Source organism: Phyllobates terribilis, unplaced genomic scaffold (assembly GCF_046119375.1).
Source record: "Phyllobates terribilis strain yellow unplaced genomic scaffold, ASM4611937v1 Scaffold_2__4_contigs__length_985480577, whole genome shotgun sequence".
In the NCBI taxonomy this organism is placed as follows: domain Eukaryota; kingdom Metazoa; phylum Chordata; class Amphibia; order Anura; family Dendrobatidae; genus Phyllobates; species Phyllobates terribilis.
In genome coordinates, this window is record NW_027362762.1 from 106,296,620 (window position 1) to 106,319,756 (window position 23,137).

Consider the following 23,137-nt stretch of genomic DNA (forward strand, 5'->3'; position numbering starts at 1 on the left):
TCGCAAATCATGCACACGGGAGTGACTCAAACATAACATTCGAGCACCCCGAAGATGCTCGGAAAACACCTGAGCATGCTTGTAAATCTCGAGTAACGAGTGTGCTCGCTCATCACTAGTTACTAATTCCATTCAAGTCCCAGCTGAAGCCTGTGCGGATCGGTCTCTATCAGATTTGTGCATAAGAGCCCTGCTGTTTTTGTTCTATTCTCCATTGTAAACTATTCAAGATCTTTCAAGTTTCTTTAGGAATTTTAAGTGCAAAAATAACCCATTTAAGTGCAGTCAGCGCTTCTCAGGATTATTTTTCTATAAATCTGTAGCAGAGGGACGAGCATCACCCACAAAGCAGACGCGCTATCGTCCACCGAGGGGTGCTGTCAAATTTTTTCAGGATGATAAATTGACAATAATTTACAAGTTTTGGTCATGAAATCCTACTTTTAGCCTCACTAGGTTATAATAAAATTGTTGGTTTTAAAGGGAATCTGTCAGCAGTATTTCACTCCCGAAAGACAAGTCCAGCAATACCTTTACACAACAAATCCGTCCCTACGTTACTGAGAAATAAGTGCTTGCATTAATATACAGATGAAGCTGAAGGACTATGGTAGATCTGAAGCCTTTGTCCCTCCAGCTCTATTCCCTGCCCAGTGCTGCCTCCTCCAGCTTGACTGACTGCTTCTATGCTGTGTGACTTAAAGCAAAGGAGCCGTCAGTCAAGAAGGAGGAAGCAGTGCTGACCCAGAGGTGTATCTAGGCTTTCTGGCACCCGAGACAAGAGTTCAGTTTGGCGCCCCCCCAAGCACATACGCGATTTGCACACTTAGTCACGTGCCGACGAGCTGCTCTCCCTAATTCTCTCAATGTTCAGTGAAAAACTGAGAGAAGCAGAAAGAGAAGCGAGTTGTCACGTGACCGTAAGTATGAAAATCACATATGAGTGAGGTATCCATGTGATGACTGCTGGAACCAGCATGCAAAGCTGAATCCTGACAGTGAGTATATTACACGCTGTTAGGATTGGCTACAGGGCTTCATTTTATAATTAAAGGGCTCGCCCAGGTTTGAGATTAAAGTCTGCCGTCACTCTATGTGTCTTCAAGCTTCTGAATTTTCACAGCGCATGCACTGCACACTTTTAGGATTCTCCCTTGCACAAGTATGACATTTATATACTTCTGGCCACATTCTGACTAGACGTGTCCGGCCTCGCTCAATTCATTGCCATTGAGTGAGGCCACGCATGTCTAGTCAGCATGTGACCGCAAGTATACAAATCGCCGGCACCAGAGAATCCTGACAGTGTGCAGTGCACACTGTGAGAAGTCAGAAGCCTGCAGTCACATAGAATGACTGTAGACACATCACAAACTTAAACAACCCCTTTAATGCTCCTAACATAAATAAAAATATGAGAATTAGTAGCACAAAAAACATTTACATCAAGGTACCTAACAGATGACGTTGTTGTAAGGTGCCCCAGCGAGGTAGTCGTGGGGCGAGCTGTGGCCCCTGCTCGCTCTGGCACCCTACACACAATGTGTGTCCTCTCTGATGAGCTGCAGTGTATGTAGTGCTCTCCACTTACTTCAGACCATCCGGTTGAGTCTGTCTCCAGGCATTTCTCTTCTGGGACCAGGGCAGCAATAAATTCAGAGGACACGAGGTTCTTAACCATAACTGGGACTTTAGTTGGGGAAGAGGAATATGTACAATATTTACTGGCAAATATAATGGATAAGGCCCAACGGGTTGTCATCTTTCCCACAGGTTCTGGAAACAACTTCAGCCCTGGTTTCCTCTTTAAGTGAACCATCTCTGTTGCTCTATTCTCTAGCCCTAGAGAATCTTCCTAACCAGTGACAGTATATCCCGATCCTAGTTCTCCTCATGTCCTAGCCTTGAGTCCTAGCTTCTTCTGCAGCCTGCAGACAAAATGGCTTACTGTCCCCTCCAGGCTGTGCCCTTACACTGTCCCCCCATACTATCCCCCACACTACTCAGTCTCTATTCTGTGCCCACTCACACTTCCCCCCCCCCATTATTTCCCCCTCCTCCTCATACTGTCTTCTCTCACATCCCCCCCCACTAACCATACGGTCTCCTCATATATTTACCCTCACACACCCCCCCCCAATTCCCCATACTGTCTCTGCACAACTCACATCACCCTCGCTCCCCATACTGTGTCCGTATACATTCCCCTTCTTCGCTCCCCATATTGCGTACGCACCCATTCTCCCCATTCTGTGTCGGCACCAATCACCTACACCCCTCCCCCCACACTAAATCTCCTCCACCCATACAATAAATCTTCCCCCAGCCATACAATAAATCTCCCCCCATAGAAAATCACCCCCAGCCATACAACAAATCTCCCCCCATAAATACAATAAATCTCCCCCTATAGTAAATCTCCCCCCAGCCATACCATAAATCACCCCCCATAGTAAATCACCCTCCAGCCATACAATAAATCACACCCCCATAGTAAATCACCCCCTAGCCATACCATAAATTACCCCCCAGCCATACCAAAAATCATCCCCATAGTAAAGCACCCCCCAGCCATACCATAAGTCAACCCCCATAGTAAATCACCCCCTAGCCATACCATAAATCACCCCCTAGCCATACAATAAATCACCCTCCTATAGTAAATCACCCCCAGCCATACTATCAGTCACACCCCATAGTAAATCACCCCCTAGCCATACCATAAATCACCCCCAGCCAAACAATAAATCACCCTCCTATAGTAAATCAACCCCCAGCCATACCGAAATAACCCCCATAGTAAATCACCCCCAGCCATACAATAAATCACCCCCCATAGTAAATCACCCCCCAGCCATACCATAAATCACCCCCCAGCCATACAATAAATCACCCCCCCATAGTAAATCACCCCCCACAATGAATCTTCACCTCCATCTTCGGTGTCTTCAGCTCTGAAGCACAGAGCACTTTCCACCAATGTGCGCCTCTGCTGCGTCGGTGAGTGACGTCAGCAGTGTGATCACATGATCTGATCATGCTGCTGGCGTCGCTCTGACCCTGAGGTCAGAGCTTCAACGCTGGGAGCCGGCACACTGCAGCTTCTCTGAGCCGGGTGTCAGCTTGATACCCTGCTCAGAGAACTGCCGACTCCCAGTCCGGGGGGCGGCAGACCGCAGCCGCCGGGGGAGACACATCAGACCGCCGAATTAGGCGGCACGACTGCGCCCCCCCCCCCCTAGATACGCATCTGCGCTGACTGGCAAATAGAGCTGGAGTGACAGAGGCTTCAGATCTACAAATAGTCCTTAAGCCTCATTTGAATATCAATTTAAATGCTGATTTCTCAGTAATGGAGGAACAGACTGGCCATGTAAAGATATTGCTGGACTTATCTGTGAAAAAGCTACATGCACATATACTGTAAATACTGTGGGGGATGAAATCCTGCTGACAGATTCCCTTTAAGATAACCGTGTACTGCATTTTCTTTCAGGTTGCTATCTTATTGGAAGAGTTACTTTGCAGACTGCAGCAGGTTTTTTCTCTAGCAAGGGTTTCTAGGGACTATATGTATTTCCCTTGACCTCTACCATAACAAACTTTTCCTGGGTCTCCTGCAAACAAGCTTTTTCAGACCATGATACCATATCGCAAGCCCATGGAGAAAGTGTTTATTTAATGTGACAGCAGAGATCAGTAGCTGGGAAGAGACAGCGCAGAAGCCTAGGACTCGGCATGTACAGCCTGAGGTGAACAAACATTAAAGAGCACTAGAGGTGAAAATGACAGAGACGTGGACTATTGTAGGTGAATGGCCCAAGAGAGACTATTTTGAATGATGAGTAGAGCTGCCATGTTTTACGAACCAAAAATCATCACTGTAGAATGAGATGGGTTAAATGCACAATTCTCCCCGTGATAGCAGTGCCATTATGCCAATTTCATACCTTCAGCCTGTAGGATCTCAGGTTGTGTGGTGGACAACTCCTGGTTGTGCTGATTTTTGTCACTTTCTTGTTCTGTAGTTAAATATGTATATGAGCTGTTGCTTAACAGTGTCACAGCTCTGTCTCTAGAGGAGGGCAAAACAAAACAGATATATTCACTGGAAAGGGCAATGCCAGCGAGAAGCCAGGTAAAAGTAAATATCACATGCATTAAGAGACTCCAGTACAAAACCCTAACTTTGGCATGCAAACCCATCCACAACCTGTCTCCCCCATAAATCTGTGACCTAGTCTCCCAGTACTTACCTGCATGCAACCTCCAATCCTCACAAGATCTCCTTCTCTACTCCCGTCTTATCTTCTCTTCCCACAAGCGCATACAAGATTTCTCCCATGCATCCCCCCCTACTCTGGAACTCTGTACCCCAACACATCAGACTCTCACCTACCGTGGAAACCTTCAAAAAGAACCTGAAGACCCACCTCTTCCGACAAGCCTACAACCTACAGTAACCCTTGCTCCACCATACTGCTGCATGACCAGCTCTACCCTCACCTACCCCTCACCTCACCCATCCCTTGTAGATGTTTGTGAGCCCTCGCGGGCAGGGTCCTCGCTCCTGGACCAGTCGGTGACTTGTATTTTTCAAGATTATTGTAATTGTTTGTGCTATGTATATCCCTTTCACATGTAAAGTGCCATGGAATAAGTGGCGCTATAATAATAAATAATAATAATTTTAATAATAATATCACCAAAGTAATAGCTCAATCAGATGTCCGTTCTCTTCTCAAACAAGAAAAACGGACCATCAGTATTTTTGTTCAGTTTCATGCGAGTTTCATCAGAGTTTGATCAAAGTTTCATGCGAGTGTCATCAGAATTTGTTCCGAGTTTCATCAGTTTTTCTCGAATGAGAAAAAAAAATATTTCTACAACTTTTCATGCAGTCTGTGAAAAAGTGATAGCACACGGATTGACTTTTGAACGGACCCATAGACTTGCATTGCTGATTTTGATCTGACACTCGGATAAATATTGGACATGTCTCCTTGATTATGCGCAGACCACTCGGTCCAACTAAAAACTCGGATATGTGAAGAGTCCCATAGATTATTATAGGTACGAGTTCCATCTGTGAAAAACACAGAACTTGAAAAATGGACACCTGAATGAGCCCTTAGTTTGTGTGTTAGGCTTCATTCACACATCTGTTGTTCTCATACGAGTGATATCCATGGTTTTCACGGATTTAACTTGTACTTATAATAGTGAATTGAGTCACGTCCGCAATTTAATAAACTGTGTACAGCAATGTGGAATATGTTGGTGCACTGCTAAATAAGTAAAAGAAAATATCAAGTAAAAATGTTTCAGAAACTGTGGTACTAGTAGTTTTTGGCATATTGTGGCTATCTCAAAATCCTCAGGAATCGCTTAACTGAATGTTGACAACTGCTTATATCTACGTTGATCTTATACCAATACATTACAGTATCCTAGGTTCATGGGAAGAAGCTGCTGAGTAATGAAGGCCAACAACAACTAATGACCTGACAGCTAGGATTTATGAAGAAATAATAATAATTATTATATTATTTATATAGTGCCAATATAATCCATAGCACCATACAAATCAGAGGGGAGCTGTACAAACAGAATCACACATTACATAGTAAAACATAATTAAATAATTTATACAAGAGGAGTGAGGACCCTGATCACAAGACCTTATGAGGAAGTAGGGGGGACATAAAGGGTAAAAAGTGCTTATAGCGTATTTTCCAGCCAGTATCTGTATTGGTCCAGATACAAAGTACTATTGATTGCATGTAGGGTGTGGGAACAGGTGATAGACGGGGTCAGATTCAGAAGAAAATGTAGGAAGAGAGAACAGAGAGCAGTTTGATTAGTAAGGTGATATCATATTCCAGTCTAGGGACATGTTTTTTTTTGGCACGCTTAAAACTGTAGATACTGGAAATTAACTGGATTGTCTGGGGTAGTGCATTCCAGAAAACTGGTGCTGCATGAGAGAAGTCTTGGAGACAGGAGTGTGAAGTTTGGATTATAAAGGATGTTAGTCATAAGTAATAGGTTAAAATAGTTCAGTAATTTGATGTAACTCTAGGCCGTTTACTGGGTTATATTCACATGTAACTGTTTTTTGCTGACATTTCTGTGACTGTCTCATGCATTTAAATGTGGCTTATTGAGATGTGATTTTCAGTCATAGACATTTCTGTAACAAATCTGCCACAAGTGAATATAATCTGAAGGTTTATGAACAGTAGAGGTGCCCATATACCTTAGACAGCTGTCAACCAACAATCGTTTGGCCAACAGCTACCTTTACCAGTGCTACTGCCTCATATACAGCCCAGCGTTCATGTGTTTCCATTGTGGCGAGTGGAGTTATTCCCTGCCAAACACATCTGACCTCAAGGTAGAAACGTATATTCTTCATTGTCTTTGCAGGGAAGAGTCAGAAGGCCCCATGCACATTAGCTTGTCAGTCAGTCTCACGAAAATCGTCATGTATGGCCGCCATGATGTGTTTGAAGGCCATAATGTATTATGGCACTGTATAATCTCAGAGTGTAGGAACCTGTAAAAAGGCATCCATTTGCTTCCGAGGCACATTGAGGCTTTATCTGTCAAATTTTGTATAATTCTGGCACAAAAAGTCATGCCATGTTCTATTGTCCTCATATTACAAGTACCGGTATCTTCTCCTGGATGAAATGCTTTATCAGGAGATCAGCTCTGTAATATGGTGTCTGACGGAGCATGTCCCCTTTTTTCTGTCCAAACCATACACACCCAACATAATATGGGGCCGTCCCGACCATGACAGTTCATGTATAATACCTGAATTTCTCATCCTGGTTGAAATTATGATAAAAAGTGAAGTTATTATCCTTGACAACATCTGACCATGTTTTATGGAAGGAATCTCTTTTGCTTTTCAGATAATTGAGGAGATCTCCATGTGGGCAGTATTCAAAAATTAAGTATATCGGACCTACAATAAAAAAAGGATATACACAAGAAAATGAACAATTTATATTTAGTGCATATAGTATGGAGAATGATAAAAAAACAGTTACCGTACTTTTTACCTGATAAAGTGCACGCTCCAAGCAAATTGACTATATTATCGTGGTGTTCAATCTGGGTCATCATCTTCAGTTCAGACATTAAGGCATCTTTTTCTGAAGCATCAGGATTTTCTGAAATTTGAGACGTTGAAGGGAATCTGTCAGCAGGTTTTGCTATGTAATCGGTATCCAGCATGAAGTAGGGGCAGAGACCCTGATTCCCGTGATGTGTACCATATTGGTCTGTGTTTTGCTGTTTCGATAAAATCTGTGTTTTATCAGCAGGAGATTATCACTACAAGACTAGGTGTCTGGTGCGTCTTTGGTCCAACCACACCCCCACTACTGATTATCAGGTTTCTATACAATGTACACAGGAAGCTGCCAATCGGTGATGTGGGCGGGGTTATACACAGCTCAGCATTCAGAGCACTGCCAGCAGAGAAAACTGTGATTCTATCTCAACAGCTGCACCCAGTAAACTAAGTGATACATCGCTGGAATCAGGACCTCTGTCCCTACATCATACTAATGTCAGATTAGATAGCTAAAACCTGCTGACATACAGTATTCCCTTTAAATTGACATATCTCTCAGGAATATAATGTTAAAATGTATTTTAAATGTCAAAGTACAATGCCCAGTGATGTATTGGAAGCCTGAAGAAATGGTCTCGCGACAAGGCATTTTAGCAGGTACAGAGTGATCCACAAGGAGCTGGCGCATTCTCCAAGGAGCCACTGAGCTAAGGAGTAGACCCTTTTTCAATTAATCAAAGTTCCATCATCTCTGCTGCCACCATCTCCTACACCTTGTTTAGTGGCAGCGCCATCTTCGTTGCTTGGGAAAACAGGGTAGTTTATTTAATAAGTTACCCAGTTTACTGTATAAATGCACGTGAGCTAACTGAGATGATATCTTGAAGGCACAGTTAGGTCTGTCTTATCCCATTAGACGCCCAGCCACTCGTATGTCCTCAAAGCTTCCAACATCTCATCTTACAGTTCCTCACTGCCTGCCGCTGTGTGATCTCGTCATGAGGTCCAGGTAACATAAAGCAAATATGATGGGGAAACAGAGAACCCACTTTAATACTGTTCTCTAAAAGCCCATATGCACCTATCCACCCTTGTTGATGACCAGTTCTGAGGATCCATTCTAGAACCACCAGTTTTCTCCTCTTACCTTTCAGCATTTTGACCGCCACCTGCAGGGACACTCCCGATTTACTGATTCCAAAAGCTTTAGCAGTGACCACTTTCCCAAAGGCTCCGGATCCAATGGTATCACCTATAACAAGCAGAACACTAGAATAGTTTCTGTTGGTTGGGTGGTTTGCCAGGATATCTTAAGGACATCATCCACATCTCACCAAACTCCAGATTCTCTCTTGGGAACTCCCACTTTTTCACATCATAGGGCAGAACACTGAAATCAATGTAGATGTATTCATTATCGGAGGGTCCGATGTATTGCAGCATTTGTAACTGACTTTCATATTTGTATTTCTGTCCAAAAAATAAATAAACAACTTATAAGTGGAGTTTAAAAAACAAACAAACAAAAATTCTAAATGATTGGAAATGCTACCTTCTTGTACTTTCTCAGGATCAGGGCAAATAGAATAGCAAAGAACAAACTGCAAATTCCAGTCACAGTTGGGAGAATCAAATTACTTTGTTCTGCAATAGAAATATAATAGTTGGTTTCATAGGGTGTAGGAATTCATTCTCTCAGGTAGGCATTAAGTAGCATTCACACAGACAATGCGGTTTGGTCCAAACAGGTGCAGTTTTATTGCTTTCATAAAACTCCAAGGGATTCAAAACCAAAAACAGCCTCTTCTGGGCACAAAGGTATAACAGCAAATAGTTCATTCAGCGGGCACATATGTCGGTGCAGGCTCCTCTCTCTCCTGGAGCAAACTTTAGACAAAGGAGGGATATGGTCCTACAAGTCTCAGTATCCCCTTCAGCCTGAGCTCCAGCAGCTTCCAGCTCCATATGGAAGTGTTCAACACTGGGCACAGTTCACACTGAACAGGCTGCAGCTTCTACACGTTACTCTGCAGCTCCAGCACACAGACTGGTCAGCTTTCCTAGCTCTCCAAGCCACAGATCACATTTTGGCTGGTCACTCACCAGCTACAACACAGTCCACTCAACAACCAGCAGACTGACACAGGGTGAACCCATTTCTTGATTCTTAGTCAAAGCTAACCAGGTGCATCTAATTAAGGCCTGCAGTGCTAGTATTTAACCCAGTCCTACCAGGCTTTGCTACAATTGTTACAGCATATCTACAAGTGGTAAAAAAAACAGACTACTCAGTGACAATGATGGTCACTGGCCAAGGCTGACTCCTTATTTTATTGAGCTACTTGATTTGGCATGTATTATTAAATGGGTATTTCAGTCTAAACAATTCATAACCTACCCATGATCTAGGTGATAACATTTTTAGACTTGAATCCCCTTTTAAACATTGCTTTTAGTTGAGAAAATCAAGTACAAACAGGTCTGTGGTTATGGTATTTCTATTTGCACGAAGTCTTAAAAATGGAAAAATGTATATGTGCTTGGAAATTAAAAGTTAAAGCAATAACACAAATTTCACTATTATGTTTTTTTTGTAACTTTTTAGTTTAGCTGTGGCAGCTATTTTTGCAGCAGTAACAATTCATGAAGCCATATTAGTTGCCACATTTTATTGCTTCAGGTGTGAATAACAAATACGGCGACATATGGAGACACCATACACTGTACCTTACGGCAGCGCACGGAGTGGGTGCAGCCCCATAGCACTAGGGACCCTAAGCGTCTCAGTACATGATCTCTGCACACAGCTATGTTAGATGTATTAATGAACAAACTTACCAATGTGTTTTAATAAAATTTCTGCACAAGTTTCCCCGACAGAATTGACAGCGCAGCTGCAGATGGTGACCATCTCTGCTTGGTCCTCTACATCCAATGTGCTACTTGACGTCCAACTATATCCGTTTCTTTCTGATTGTCCTTCAGTTATTCCATTCTTGATTTTTACCTTACAGCTGTCAATAAAATCCTCATAAAAAGGTTCCATGTAAATTGAAAAAAAATCCAATAAATGCTAAAAAATTCCCATGAAAACTTACTTGGAACTGCCATCACTCTTCAGCCATGACCAGGTAGGCAATGGATAGCCTTGTGACTTGCAGGAGACAATCTTCATGTTAATCGTTTTACATTCAACCTCAGGTTTTTCTATTGATTAAATGAGATAGAAAAAAAAATCTTTCTCATACTAGGTGGGTATAATAGCTCTATAAGTGGCTTGACTATACAGGGTTGGTGCCATTGCAACTAGTTGTGGGCACACAGTGCTCTAGGTAAGCATGTTCTACAGATTTTAAGCTGTGGGTAGGGTAGGCACCATGTGCCTCTTTCACTCAATAGTCCGTTGAGATCGCAATAGACTAAAGGAAACATAATATGAAGGGGCTCTTTGGAGATCTAAAGCCTCTGTCATAGTGGCTCTCTTCCCTGCCCTGCACCGCCATCTCCTGTTTGACTGACAGACATTATTCTGTATGACTTCAGGCAAAGGAACTGTCAGTCAAGCAAGAGGAGGTTGGGGAATAGAGCTGGAGTGACATAGGCTTCAGATCTATCATAGCTATTCAGCCTCATTTGTATATCACTTCAAACACTGATTTCTCAGTAATGGAGAAAAGGACTGGTCATGTAAAGGTATTGCTAGACTTGTCTTTAAAAGAGCTACATGAACATATAAATAGACTGGGTGTGAAATCCTGCTGACAGATTCCCTTTAATGTATTAATACATGAACAACCCTATCCCAGAGCAAAGACTTTCTCAGCTCCAGCTAATAGACTGGATACCAATCAGGGGACCTCCTCTATGAATAGTCCATCTCACATGTAGTCCAATGCCTTGCCTTTTGCTTTTCTCTAAAAATGTTCTATATTACCAATTTACAAAAAAAATGTTTGATCTACATGGATATCAGTATAACTCACTGAGCAAATTCAAAGTGAAGGTTTTGCTGAGCTGAACGTCATCATTTTCTACGTAGAACATGTACTCTCCCGGCGTGTTTTTGTGGAGGCAGTATTCAGATTTGCTGTCCAAGAATTAAGACATATATTCATAGTTACTTTTACGTTATTGCCATAACTTCATATTAAGTATAATATTCAATATGTAATACTTAAATGGTTCACCGAGATCATGTATTTGATTTGAACAGTCATTCTGTGCTGATAGAATCACTTTAAAAGGAATATGTCAGCAGGATTTAACTCTCTAAACTATTTATATGTGCATGTAGTTCTTGCAAAGACAATTCCAGCAATACCTTTACATGGCCAGTCTGTTCCTCTATTACTGAGAATTAGAATTGATAAGCAAATGAGGCTGAAGAGCTATGATAGATCTGAAGCCTCCGTCACTCAAGCTTTATTCCCCAACGATGTCTCCTCCAGCTTGATTCACAGCTTATATGTTGTGTGACTTTAGGCAAAGGAGCCGTCAGTCAAGCAGGAGGAGGCAGTGCTGGGTGGGAAATAGAGCTGGAGTGACAGAGGATTAAGATCTTCAGCATCATCTGCATATCAATTCAAACACTAATATCTCCACAATGAAGGAACAGACAGACCATGTAAAAGTACTGCTGAGCTTGTCCAAGAAAGAGCTAAATGAGCATAAAAATAGTCTAGGAGGTGAAATCCTCCTGACAGATTCACTTTAAAGTGGATTTCTGGGACTTTAATAAAGATTAATTATCCTTCCAGCTACTAGAATCCTCACCAGTTGAATAAAGAAGTCATGGTCCCTTCCACTATTTATTAAGGCACACTGCAAATCAACAACCTTCAATATACAAAATTTCTACAAACATAATTATTTATAAAATCTGCAGAAGACCACCAGGAAGAACGCTAAGGCCTTGTTGTCACGTGTGAAAATGCTGCTTTTATCCCGTTGTTTTAATTCTGCAGGTAACTGCACCAAAATAAATGATCGCAATTTTTTCTGATTATTGCATTTTTGCTACGTTTTTTTATTCATTTTTCCCTTTTTAGACTTTTTTTGAAGATTTGACACAATTTTCTTTTATGCATTTTTTTGTGCAGAAATGGTGGGATTTCTGCACTTAAAAACACAATTGTGTTTTTTTACATGCATTTTTTCAGCCTCCTTATAGAAGTCTATAGGGAAAAATGCACCAAAAAAAGCATAATTCTATCGTGTTTTTAACTGCCTTTCGCAAACTGACATAACTGTATTTCCAGATTGCAAGTGCCTTCCCCAGTCTGCAGTGCAGTTTTATCACAGGAGTTGTTCCCAAGCAATCCACCACATGAGCCAGCTGTTATACACAGCTAAGCTCTTGTTGCATGTCCTGGGACCAGACCTAGTTCCAATCCCAGCACATTAACCTGACACATGCTGCTGTCAAAAGTGATGGTGGCATGTGAAAAGTTTGTCAGAGGGAGATTGCTCCCTCTGTCAGCCCATTGGCACCCCACAGCGAGATCACAGAGTGCCAATGGTTGCAATGTCAATAATGATGCCTAACAATGGCCTTTATGTCTGCCATGAACTTCAGATTCCAATAGAGGCGGGGTCTAATATGATACCTGTCAGTCAAACACCGAAAGGCTAGGTAATACATTGTACTAATACAGTAGCGCCATGTATTATCAATGCCATTAAGAGATCACTTGTTCAAGACACCTTGTCGGACTAGTAAGTATTGCAATTAAAAGAAAATGTTTTTAAGGGTAAAAATAATATTTGGAAATATAAAAACTCGAAATCATAGTTTTAATGCTAAAAAAAAATTGGTTTATTTGTGAAAAAAAGTTATGGGCATCAGAATATAGTGATATTTTTTAGTAAAACATAAAAAAAAACAATTTATTCTTGTGATCATATTGATTTGCATACTAAAAAAAATGTCAATTATACCTAACAATGAGCGGTGTTTAAAAAATAAATTTGATTTAGAATTTATGTTTTTTTGTGTAATAAAAAATGTCACATGGACCACAAAGTGGTACCAACGAACAGTATAGTTTGGCATGAAATAAATAAGCCCTTCTACTGCTCCACTGACACAAAAAAAGTGATTTTCTCAAAGTGTATTTATTATCCAAAATAATTAAACATAAATGAAAGTATATACAGTTGGTACTGCCGCATTCTTACTGGCCTACAGAATACATTTGGCTCGCTATTTGTGTAGCGTGGCAAATAGCGTAGAATTTAAAAAGCAAACAACATTGGCAGAATAGCAGTTTTGCTTAAATTCCTCCCACTATATAGTTAATAAAAGATTACACTGGTCAACACAAAAAAAAATCATCAGCAAAGGTAATATGTCTGTTTTATGGAGTTTGATGTGCTGATTCCAAAAATATGCTTAGTTTCGCTCTATCACATAAAGTTTCTGATATAGAAGCATTTTTGTTATTACGTTATTTCTACATTTTCAGTGCATGTGGTTTTTCTATGTTATTCCCATTTCTTTGCTTGTCGTACTTAATTGTGAATTTTCTTACAGGGACAACATCAGTAAAGTTTTTAGTGAGTTTTATGGGAAGGAGTATTGACTGTGTAGTCAGCCAATGACTGCTTCTCGGAAAGTCACATGTTATGGGGAGGAGCTAACTGTTATGAGGTGGTCAGTCAGAAAAGGATGGTGATAGCAGCAAGGACTGGTATGTGAGACTGTGACAGGAGACTGGCCTCTACTGGCCTCTTACACTGAGGTGTAACTGAGTGAGGGTCTCCACATAGAGAGACCCTGAAAGCAGCCAATATCACACTGAGAAACTGCAAGTGCTCATCTGTAAGGAATAGGCTGACCCGATTACCTCACGCCTGTATATAGTTTTCTACCAGATTACCTCCAATAAAATCAGTTCTAAATACAAGCAGCCTCTGTCATCTCTGGAAAATATCTACATACCGGCTCATCGCATTTTTTTTTGAGTTTGTCACCACCATTGAACTGAACTTACTTTACTGTTTGATCTGATTTAAAGGAGAAAAATGCCCCGACAGTGTATCAATCATCCGGACAGATTCTGCTATGTGTGTGGTTCTTTTACACCAAAAGGCCAAGTACGTTCAATCACTCATGATATTATAACGATGTACCAGATGTACTTTAACTGTGCACTTGGTGATCAAGACAAAAACTGGCCCCTCGTGTGATATGCTCAAGTTGTTCAAATGGTCTTCGTGACTGGTTGAATATGAGGAAAGTGGCTATGCCATTTGCTGTTCCCATGATTTGGAGAGAACCCAAAAATCATAGTGATGACTGCTACTTTTGTTTTGTTAAACTGAAGGGCTTTTCTACAAAGAACAAACATAAGATTAATTACCCTGAACTTGAATCTGCGATTAGGCCAGTTCCACATGATGATACGTTGCCAGTTCTTGTAGCACCGTTGTCTGGATTGGATGAAATTAAAGTAGAATATGGAGCTGAAGGCATGGAGACATCAAGTCAAGATGAGTATGTACCTGATGGAGCAGCCGAGCAGGCAGAACGCTTTAGTCAACATGAATTAAATGATCTCATCAGAGACCTGTCATTGTCAAAAGATAAAGCCGAACTTCTTGCATCTAGGTTGAAACAGAAGAATCTTCTTCATGATGATGTCAAAGTGTGTTATTACCGAAACAGAATTAACAGGGTAACACAATTTCTCACAGTTGATGGACCAATGGTGTTCTGTAACAATGTGAATGGCGTCTTTGTAGAACTGAATTAATAGTATTTTGTTGGAGATTGGGGATTGTTTATTGACTCATCCCAGAGAAGTTTGAAAGCAGTATTGCTTCACAATGGAAATATGAAACCATCTGCTCACTCATGTCATCTAAAGGAAAGTTATGAAAATCTGTCAGTTGTTTTGGATGCTATACAATATAAACATCATCAATGGAATACAGTGGGTATGGAAAGTATTCAGACCTCTTTAAATTTTTCACTCTTTGTTTCATTGCAGCCATTTGGTAAAGTCTAAAAAGTTCATTTTTTTTTCTCATTAAAGTACACTCTGCGCCCCATCTTGACTGAAAAAAAAAAAGAAATTTAAATTTTTTTTGCAAATTTATTAAAAAAGAAAAACTGAAATATCACATGGTCATAAGTAATCAGACCCTTTGCTCACACACTCATTTTTAAGTCACATGCTGTCCATTTCCTTGTGATCCTCCTTGAGATGGTTCTACTCCTTCATTGGAGTCCAGCTGTGTTTAATTAAACTGATAGGACTTGATTTGGAAAGGCACACGCCTGTCTATATAAGACCTCACAGCTCACAGTTCATGTCAGACCAAATGAGAATCATGAGCTCAAAGGAACTGCCCAAGGAGCTCAGAGACAGAATTGTGGCAAGGCACAGATCTGGCCAAGGTTACAAAAGAATTTCTGCATTACTCAAGGTTCCTATTAGTACAGTGGCCTCCATAATCCTAAAATGGAAGAAGTTTGGGACCACCAGAAGTCTTCCTAGACCTGGCCGTCCAGCGAAACTGAGCAATAGCGGGAGAAGAGTCTTGGTGACAGAGGTAAAGAAGAACCCCAAGATCACTGTGGCTGAGATCCAGAGATGCAGTAGGAAAATGGGAGAAAGTTCCACAAAGTCAACTATCACTGCAGCCCTCCACCAGTCGGGCTTTTATGGCAGAGTGGCCCGACGGAAGCCTCTCCTCAGTGCAAGACATATGAAAGCCCCCATAGAGTTTGCTCAAAAACACATGAAGGTCTCCCAGACTATGAGAAATATGATTCTCTGGTCTGATGAGATGAAGATAGAACTTTTTGGTGACAATTCTAAGCGGTATGTGTTGAGAAAACCAGGCACTGCTCATCACCTGCCCAATACAATCCCAACAGTGAGACATGGTGGTGGCAGCATCATGCTATGGGGGTGTTTATCAGCTGCAGGGACAGGACAACTGGTTGCAGTTGAAGGAAACATGAATGCGGCAAAGTACAGAGATATCCTAGATGAAAACCTCTTCCAGAGTGCTCTGGACATCAGACTTGGCCGAAGGGTCACCTGAGTTGAAAATGGCTGTCCACCAACGTTCACCAACCTGACAGAGCTGGAGAGGATCTGCAAGGAAGAATAGCAGAGGGTCCCCAAATCCAGGTGTGAAAAAAGACTCATGGCTGTACTAGCTAAAAAGGGTGCTTCTACTCAATACTGAGCAAAGGGTCTGAATACTTATGACCATGTGATATTTCAGTTTTTCTTTTTTAATAAATTTGCAAAAATTTCTACATTTCTGTTTTTTTTTCAGTCAAGATGGGGTGCAGAGTGTACTTTAATGAGAAAAAAAATGAACTTTTTAGAATTTACCAAATGGCTGCAATGAAACAAAGAGTGAAAAATTTAAAGGGGTCTGAACACTTTCCGTACCCACTGTATCAGTGGAGATTTGAAAGTGATTGGTCTGCTAATAGGAATACAAGGAGGTTTCACAAAATATTGTTGCTTCTTGTGTTTATGAGACAGTAGAAATACAGTAGAGCATTATGCTCAACGTGATTGGGGACAGAGAAACATTTATGCTCCAGGTAGACACAATGTACAGCATAATCCTTTAGTTGCTCCAACAATAATCTTTCTTGCTCCACTACATATAAAGTTGGGATTGATTAAAAATTTTGTGAAAGCCATGGCAAAGACAAATTCACAAGGGTTCCAGTACATTTCACAGAAATTCTCCAGCATTTCACCAGCAAAACATCACATCAGAGAGCTTATGAGAGATGATGTGTTTGAAGGAACTCCGAATGATAAGGAATTGAGAGCTTGGAAAAGTTTCAAGTGGATCTGTGAAAACTTCTTAGGAAAAAATAAATCTCCAGAATATGTTGAAGGTGTTGAGGAACTGCTAAATGCATAATAGTGTCTTGGATGTTGCACGTCTCTGAAAATGCACTTTTTGCATTCACATTTAGATTTCTTCCCTCCAAATCTTGGGGATGTAAGCGATGAACAAGGCAAACGGTTTCACCAGGACATTAAAGTTATGGAACAACACTACCAGGGTTTTTGGAATGATTCAATGATGGCAGATTACTGTTGGATGTTATATTGGGACAAGCCTGAAAAATGGTATCAACGACAGTCTAATGTCAAGCACTTTTAATTTTTGCTCATATTTTGCTTTCTATTTTGCATGTGAAATTATTTTGGTTCAATAAAAACTGTTTTGTGAGGTTAAGCATTTTTTTTCTGATATGTAGATTACTGCTTTCTTAATGTCGCCAGTATATTTCCTATACCTTATAATAATGATGCTGCTCCATGGAAACTATACCTGCTACAGAAAAACTATATACATTTTTGAAATCAGAACAAAAAAAAATGATTCAGAAAAGTACAAGGTCAACTGCGATGATTACAAAAAATATTTTTTTGTAGACCTGTGTTATATTTAACCCCAAAATGATTCTAATGGAAAATACAACTAATCCCCACCAAAAAAAGCCCCAATTTGATTATGAAGCTAAACAAATTGAAAAGTGATGGCCCTTGGAACGTGACAATAAGAAAGTGAATAAAAAAATGGCTTGTCATAAAGGCCAAAACTGTCTGTGACTCCAAAGGGCTAAACTCATAGTGGTGCTTGGATTTTCATGAAATGACATCAACTTTGCTTAAACTCTTAAACTAAGCAGATTTTATGCATAAAAACTGTGGAAAAAAGCAGTTTTCATGCTACATGTGAACATGGTCTAAATAGAGACTAGTAAATTAGACTTTAAATATGAAGAACACAAAAGTTAGAAGAAGACAACAGTTGATGAAAAAGACAAAAGTTCTGCCTTTTCAGATAAATGACAACAGTTATGTTAAAGTCAAGAATAGTCGAATAGTACTTGTTAGGCTGAGTTCACACGATGCGTATTTAATGCGTTTCCGCGGTGTTTTTGCAGTTGCGTAAACGCCGCGGACACGCATGAAAAACGCATGGTAGAAGGGCAGCAATGTTCCCCAATTGAAATCCGCATGTGCTGTGCCCATGATGCGGATTTTTTCGCAGCGTAAACGCTACGCTCAAAAATCCGCAGCATGTCAATTAATTTTGCGTAAACGCGGCGTTTTCGCCGCCATTGACTTGCATTAGAATGCGCCAATTCCGCAAGACTGCATCTGTACTTGCGTTATTGGCGCGTTCTAATGTGCGGATGGTACCCGAGTGTGGAGAAGAGGAGAGTCTCATCCACACCCAGGTACCATTAAAAAAGCTGTAAAACAAGAATAAAATAAAAAATATATATATACTTACCATCTGTTGGCCCGCGCAGCGCTCCTGCTTGGTTCCCGGCACTTGCAGTGAGTTGAAGGACCTGCACTGACGTCATAGTCATGTGACGGGTCACGTGACGCTGACGTCGGCAGGTCTTTCAATTCAAAGTTGCCGGCAGCCGAGAGAACGGAGTGTAAAGCAGGACAGCGCAGGCCATCGGAGGTAAGTATATACACTCTCTCGGGTCACACTATATAAATCCATGCTGTTTGCATGGATTTATACAGTGTGACCTAGTTGTCAAGCACTTTCCAGGTGATGCTAAAATCGCCTGTAAAGCGCTTGTCAATCTGCATGCGGAAACGCATGTGAATCTGCATGTGGATCCGCATGTATTCTGCAGGAAAAACGCATGCACAATCTGCATGCGTTTTTTCTGCCAGGGAGATGCAGAAATGATGCAGAAATTTTCTGCTTCATTTCTGCATCGTGTGCACATAGCCTTAGAAAAAAAAATCCTAAAAAATCAACGATAAATGTAATTTTGAGCGGACTTGTATTGAAACAAAAGCTGCACATGGCACAAAAAAAGAAGCAGAACTGGAAAGATTGTTGATGGCTTTGAACTTTGGTCTTGGTGGTGACTTGGATGCCAAGAACAACTGAACCTTTCACCACATCTAGTTGAAACTATTTCAAGTCCTAAAAGTATTGTTTGTGACTTTTTATTAAAAAAAAAAAAAACTAGTTCAGTGGAAAAAAAAATTATAATAAAAAGAATCAACGGGAAAGATAAAAATGGTGACCAGAAACATTAAACACAAAGTTCATACGCTCAGGCAAGAGTAAAAACATAATTGTTTTGGCATCACTCACGCTTATAATACCTTTGCATGTTTTTATTTGTGATGATTGAACATGGAGAAACCTTTGAGTTGTGAATCCATGCACATTGCACTGCTGGGTATGCTCTAAACTCTACGACAAGGCAAAAGTCCTGCCTTGGGTCAATGTCATGTTCTACACTTGAAGTGTCCATGTCGATAAATCCGCTGTCTACAAAACAAGAGAGAAACATAACGGATTAGCATCTTTCTGCCTATGCACAGCGTACACAGAAAGCTGCCAATCGGCGGTGTTACATAGGGCTCAGCATTCTGAGCTGTTCTAGATCTGAAGCAGAGAAATCAGTGATCATATCATAACTGCTGCCTCCAGAAAATTAAGTGACACATTGCTGGAATCAGGGTCTCAGCCCCTACATCATGGTGCTGTCAGATTACATAGCAAATATGCAGTGACAGAATACCTTTAAGGGATGAGAAGTAGCTTTTATTGGCATCATTCTGAACTATGTTGCTATATTTTAGGGGAATAGCGGTCTATGGTGAAATGTTTCTCCTTGTGGAGAGTGCCAAGCTGGCGTAAGGAGACTTATAGGCCATGCAGTGCTCCTCTGGGAAATTAAAGGGGTAGTCTATTACTCGGACAACACCTTAACATAGTAACATAGTTTATAAGGCCGAAAAAGACAAGCGTCCATCCAGTTCAGCCTATTTCTTGTGCACTGCAGCTATTCTGCTATTCCTATACCATGCGGAATAGGCCAATTTACATCATTGAGGAAAAATTCACTTCCCGACACCAATCTGGCAGTCAGATAAAATCCCTGGATTAATTAACTATCAATAAGCATAAGATGTAATTTTATTGTTCTCAAGAAAGGCGTCCAGGCCTCTCTTGAACTCTTTAAGTGAGTTGGACATCACCACTTCCTCTCCCAGAGAGTTCCAGAGTCTCACGGCTCTGACCGTAAAGAATCCCCTTCTATGCTGGTGCAGGAACCTCCTTTCCTCCAGACGCATAGTGTGCCCCCTCGTCTTTGTCACCCTCCTTGGTATAAACAGGTCATGGGAGAGATCTCTGTACTGCCCCCTGATGTATTTATACATGTTTATGAGGTCTCCCCTAAGCCTTCTCTTTTCCAACGTAAATAGGCCTAATTTTGACAACCTCTCTGGGTATTCTAGTCCCTCCATTCCCTTTATTACCTTAGTCGCCCTCCTTTGTACCCTCTCTAGCTCCAATATGTCTTTCCTGAGCACCGGAGCCCAGAACTGTGCACAATATTCTAAGTGCGGCCTTACCAGCGCTTTATACAGAGGAAGAACAATGTTCTCATCATATGCCCCTATTCCTCTTCTGATGCATGCCATGACTCTATTTGCCTTCGCAGCTGCTGCCTGACACTGGGCACTCCAATTTAATTTGCTATTAACCAAGACGCCCAGGTCCTTCTCCATGTCAGATTTCCCCAACGGTTTCTCATTTAATATGTGTGGGTGACTGCTGTTTTTCTTTCCCATGTGCATGACCTTACATTTATCGGCATTGAACCCCATTTGCCATTTTTTGGCCCAACTCCCCAATTTATCTAAATCCTCCTGTAGCTGTGCCCTATCCTCATCTGTATTAACTACTTTACAAAGTTTAGTATCATCTGCAAATATTGCTATTTTACTATGCAACCCTTCCACTAGATCATTAATAAATATATTAAATAATATAGGGCCCAAGACAGACCCTTGAGGCACCCCGCTAGTAACCCTGACACCCCCTGAGCTTACTCCATTGATAACCACCCTCTGCTTTCTATCACTCAGCCAGCTATTTACCCACTTGCACACATTATCCCCCAGGCCAAGCATTCTCATTTTATATACCAACCTTTTGTGTGGCACGGTATCAAACGCTTTGGAGAAGTCAAGGTATACAACATCCACTGACTCTCCCCGGTCCAGCTGTGAGCTCACCTCCTCGTAGAAGGCGATCAGGTTTGTTTGGCAGGAGCGATCCCTCATGAATCCATGTTGATATGGAGTTAGACAGTTATTATCATTAAGATATTCTACAATAGCATCTCTAAGAAATCCTTCAAACAATTTACCCATAACAGACGTTAAGCTTACTGGTCTATAGTTCCCAGGGTCACTTTTAGACCCCTTTTTGAATATTGGTACCACATTTGCTTGGCGCCAGTCTAGTGGGACAGTCCCTGTCCATAAAGAGTGCTTGAATATAAGATACAGTGGTCTGTCTATCACATTACTTAATTCTTTTAGTACCCGGGGGTGTATGTCATCTGGGCCTGGTGACTTGTCTATTTTGATATTATTTAGGCGTTTCTGAACTTTCTCCTGGGTTAGGTGGGTGATATTTAGCGGAGGGTTTACTTTATCACTCTGCATTTCCTCCGATAAATTGTTTTCTTTTGTGAAAACAGTGGAGAAGAAGCTATTGAGTAGATTTGCTTTACCCTCATTGCCCTCTATGATTTTACCCAGGTTATTTTTCAATGGGCCAATGCCATCAGTTTTAATCCTTTTACTGTTTATATAGTTAAAGAACAGTTTGGGATTCGTTTTACTTTCTTTGGCAATTAGTCTCTCTGTCTCCTCTTTTGCTATTCTTATTTGTTTCTTACAGATTTTGTTTTTTTCCCTATAAGATATTAGCGCTTCCTCGCTGCCTTCTTGTTTAAGTTTACCGAAAGCCCTTTTTTTGTTTTTCATTGCCCTCTTGACTTCCTTATTTAGCCACATTGGCTTCCTCCTATTCCTAGCCCTTTTATTCCCATAAGGTATGTACCTTCTACAGTGACTATGTAGGACTGTTTTGAAAATTTCCCATTTTCTATCCGTGCTCCTATTACTAAAGATACTATCCCAGTCTATAAGTTGAAGGGCATCTCTTAGCTGATCAAACTTTGCCCTCCTGAAGTTCAGTGTTTTTGTGAGTCCCTTGCTGGGCACCTACTGAAGCACATGTGGAATTGTATAATGTTGTGGTCACTATTTCCCAGGTGCCCCCCGACCTGCACCTCAGTTATTCTGTCTGGCCTGCTAGTTAATATTAAGTCTAAAAGAGCCGTCCCTCTAGTTGGTTCCTGCACAAGTTGTGACAAATAATTGTCTTTGATAATTGACAGAAACCTGTTTCCTTTCTGAGATCTACAGCTTTCGGTTTCCCAGTCTATATCGGGGTAGTTGAAGTCCCCCATAATAATCACCTCGTTATTTTTTGCTACTTCGTCTATTTGTCTCATTAATAGACTTTCCGTGGCTTCTGCTATATTTGGTGGTTTATAACAGACTCCTATGATAATTTTATTATTGTTTTTTGCCCCATGTATCTCCACCCATAAGGACTCGACCTCCTCATTTCCCTCCCATACATCCTCCCGTATTGTAGGCTTTAGACATGTCTTTACATATAGACAGACTCCACCCCCTTTCCGACTTCTTCGATCCCTTCTAAACAGACTGTAACCCTGTAAGTTAACTGCCCAGTCATAGCTTTCATCTAACCATGTCTCGGTTATTCCCACTATGTCATAGTTACCTGTAGATATTTCTGCTTCCAGTTCATCCATCTTGTTTGTCAGGCTCCTGGCATTTGCTAGCACGCAGTTTACACGATTTTGTTTTGTTCCAATCTTCTCCCTGTGGATTGTATTAGAAATTTTCTTACCTCCCTTCCAAGTATCTTGTCTTGGACCTTCTTTGTCGCACTTCGTATCTTTCATTAGTATGTTCTCTGGTTGCATGTTCGTGTCCGGCGTTTTTCTTCCCATCCCCTCTTCTTCAAGTTTAACACCCTCCTGATGAGTGTTGCGAGTCTCCTGGCGAATGTGTGCTTCCCGGGTTTGTTGAGGTGTAGTCCGTCTCTGGCAAGGAGTCCGTCATAGAGGTAATTCACACCGTGGTCCAGGAATCCAAATCCTTGTTGTCTGCA

At 41.2% G+C, this 23,137-nt stretch overlaps 1 protein-coding gene across 3 annotated transcripts in view; it reads right to left on the reverse strand.

The window, feature by feature from the left end:
* The window catches only part of FLT3 (fms related receptor tyrosine kinase 3), a 126,213-nt gene that overhangs the window by 17,359 nt on the left and 85,717 nt on the right, over positions 1 to 23,137 (reverse strand). For all 3 annotated transcript variants that reach the window (XM_073662475.1, XM_073662474.1, XM_073662476.1), the window contains exons 9-18: positions 19,231 to 19,399; positions 11,074 to 11,177; positions 10,189 to 10,297; positions 9,929 to 10,104; positions 8,643 to 8,734; positions 8,425 to 8,560; positions 8,238 to 8,342; positions 7,074 to 7,184; positions 6,823 to 6,976; positions 3,951 to 4,075 (exon numbers count right to left, since the gene is read on the reverse strand). In XM_073662475.1, coding sequence (XP_073518576.1) covers positions 3,951 to 4,075; positions 6,823 to 6,976; positions 7,074 to 7,184; positions 8,238 to 8,342; positions 8,425 to 8,560; positions 8,643 to 8,734; positions 9,929 to 10,104; positions 10,189 to 10,297; positions 11,074 to 11,177; positions 19,231 to 19,399 — 1,281 coding nt within the window. The remainder of the gene's footprint in view (positions 1 to 3,950; positions 4,076 to 6,822; positions 6,977 to 7,073; positions 7,185 to 8,237; positions 8,343 to 8,424; positions 8,561 to 8,642; positions 8,735 to 9,928; positions 10,105 to 10,188; positions 10,298 to 11,073; positions 11,178 to 19,230; positions 19,400 to 23,137) is intronic.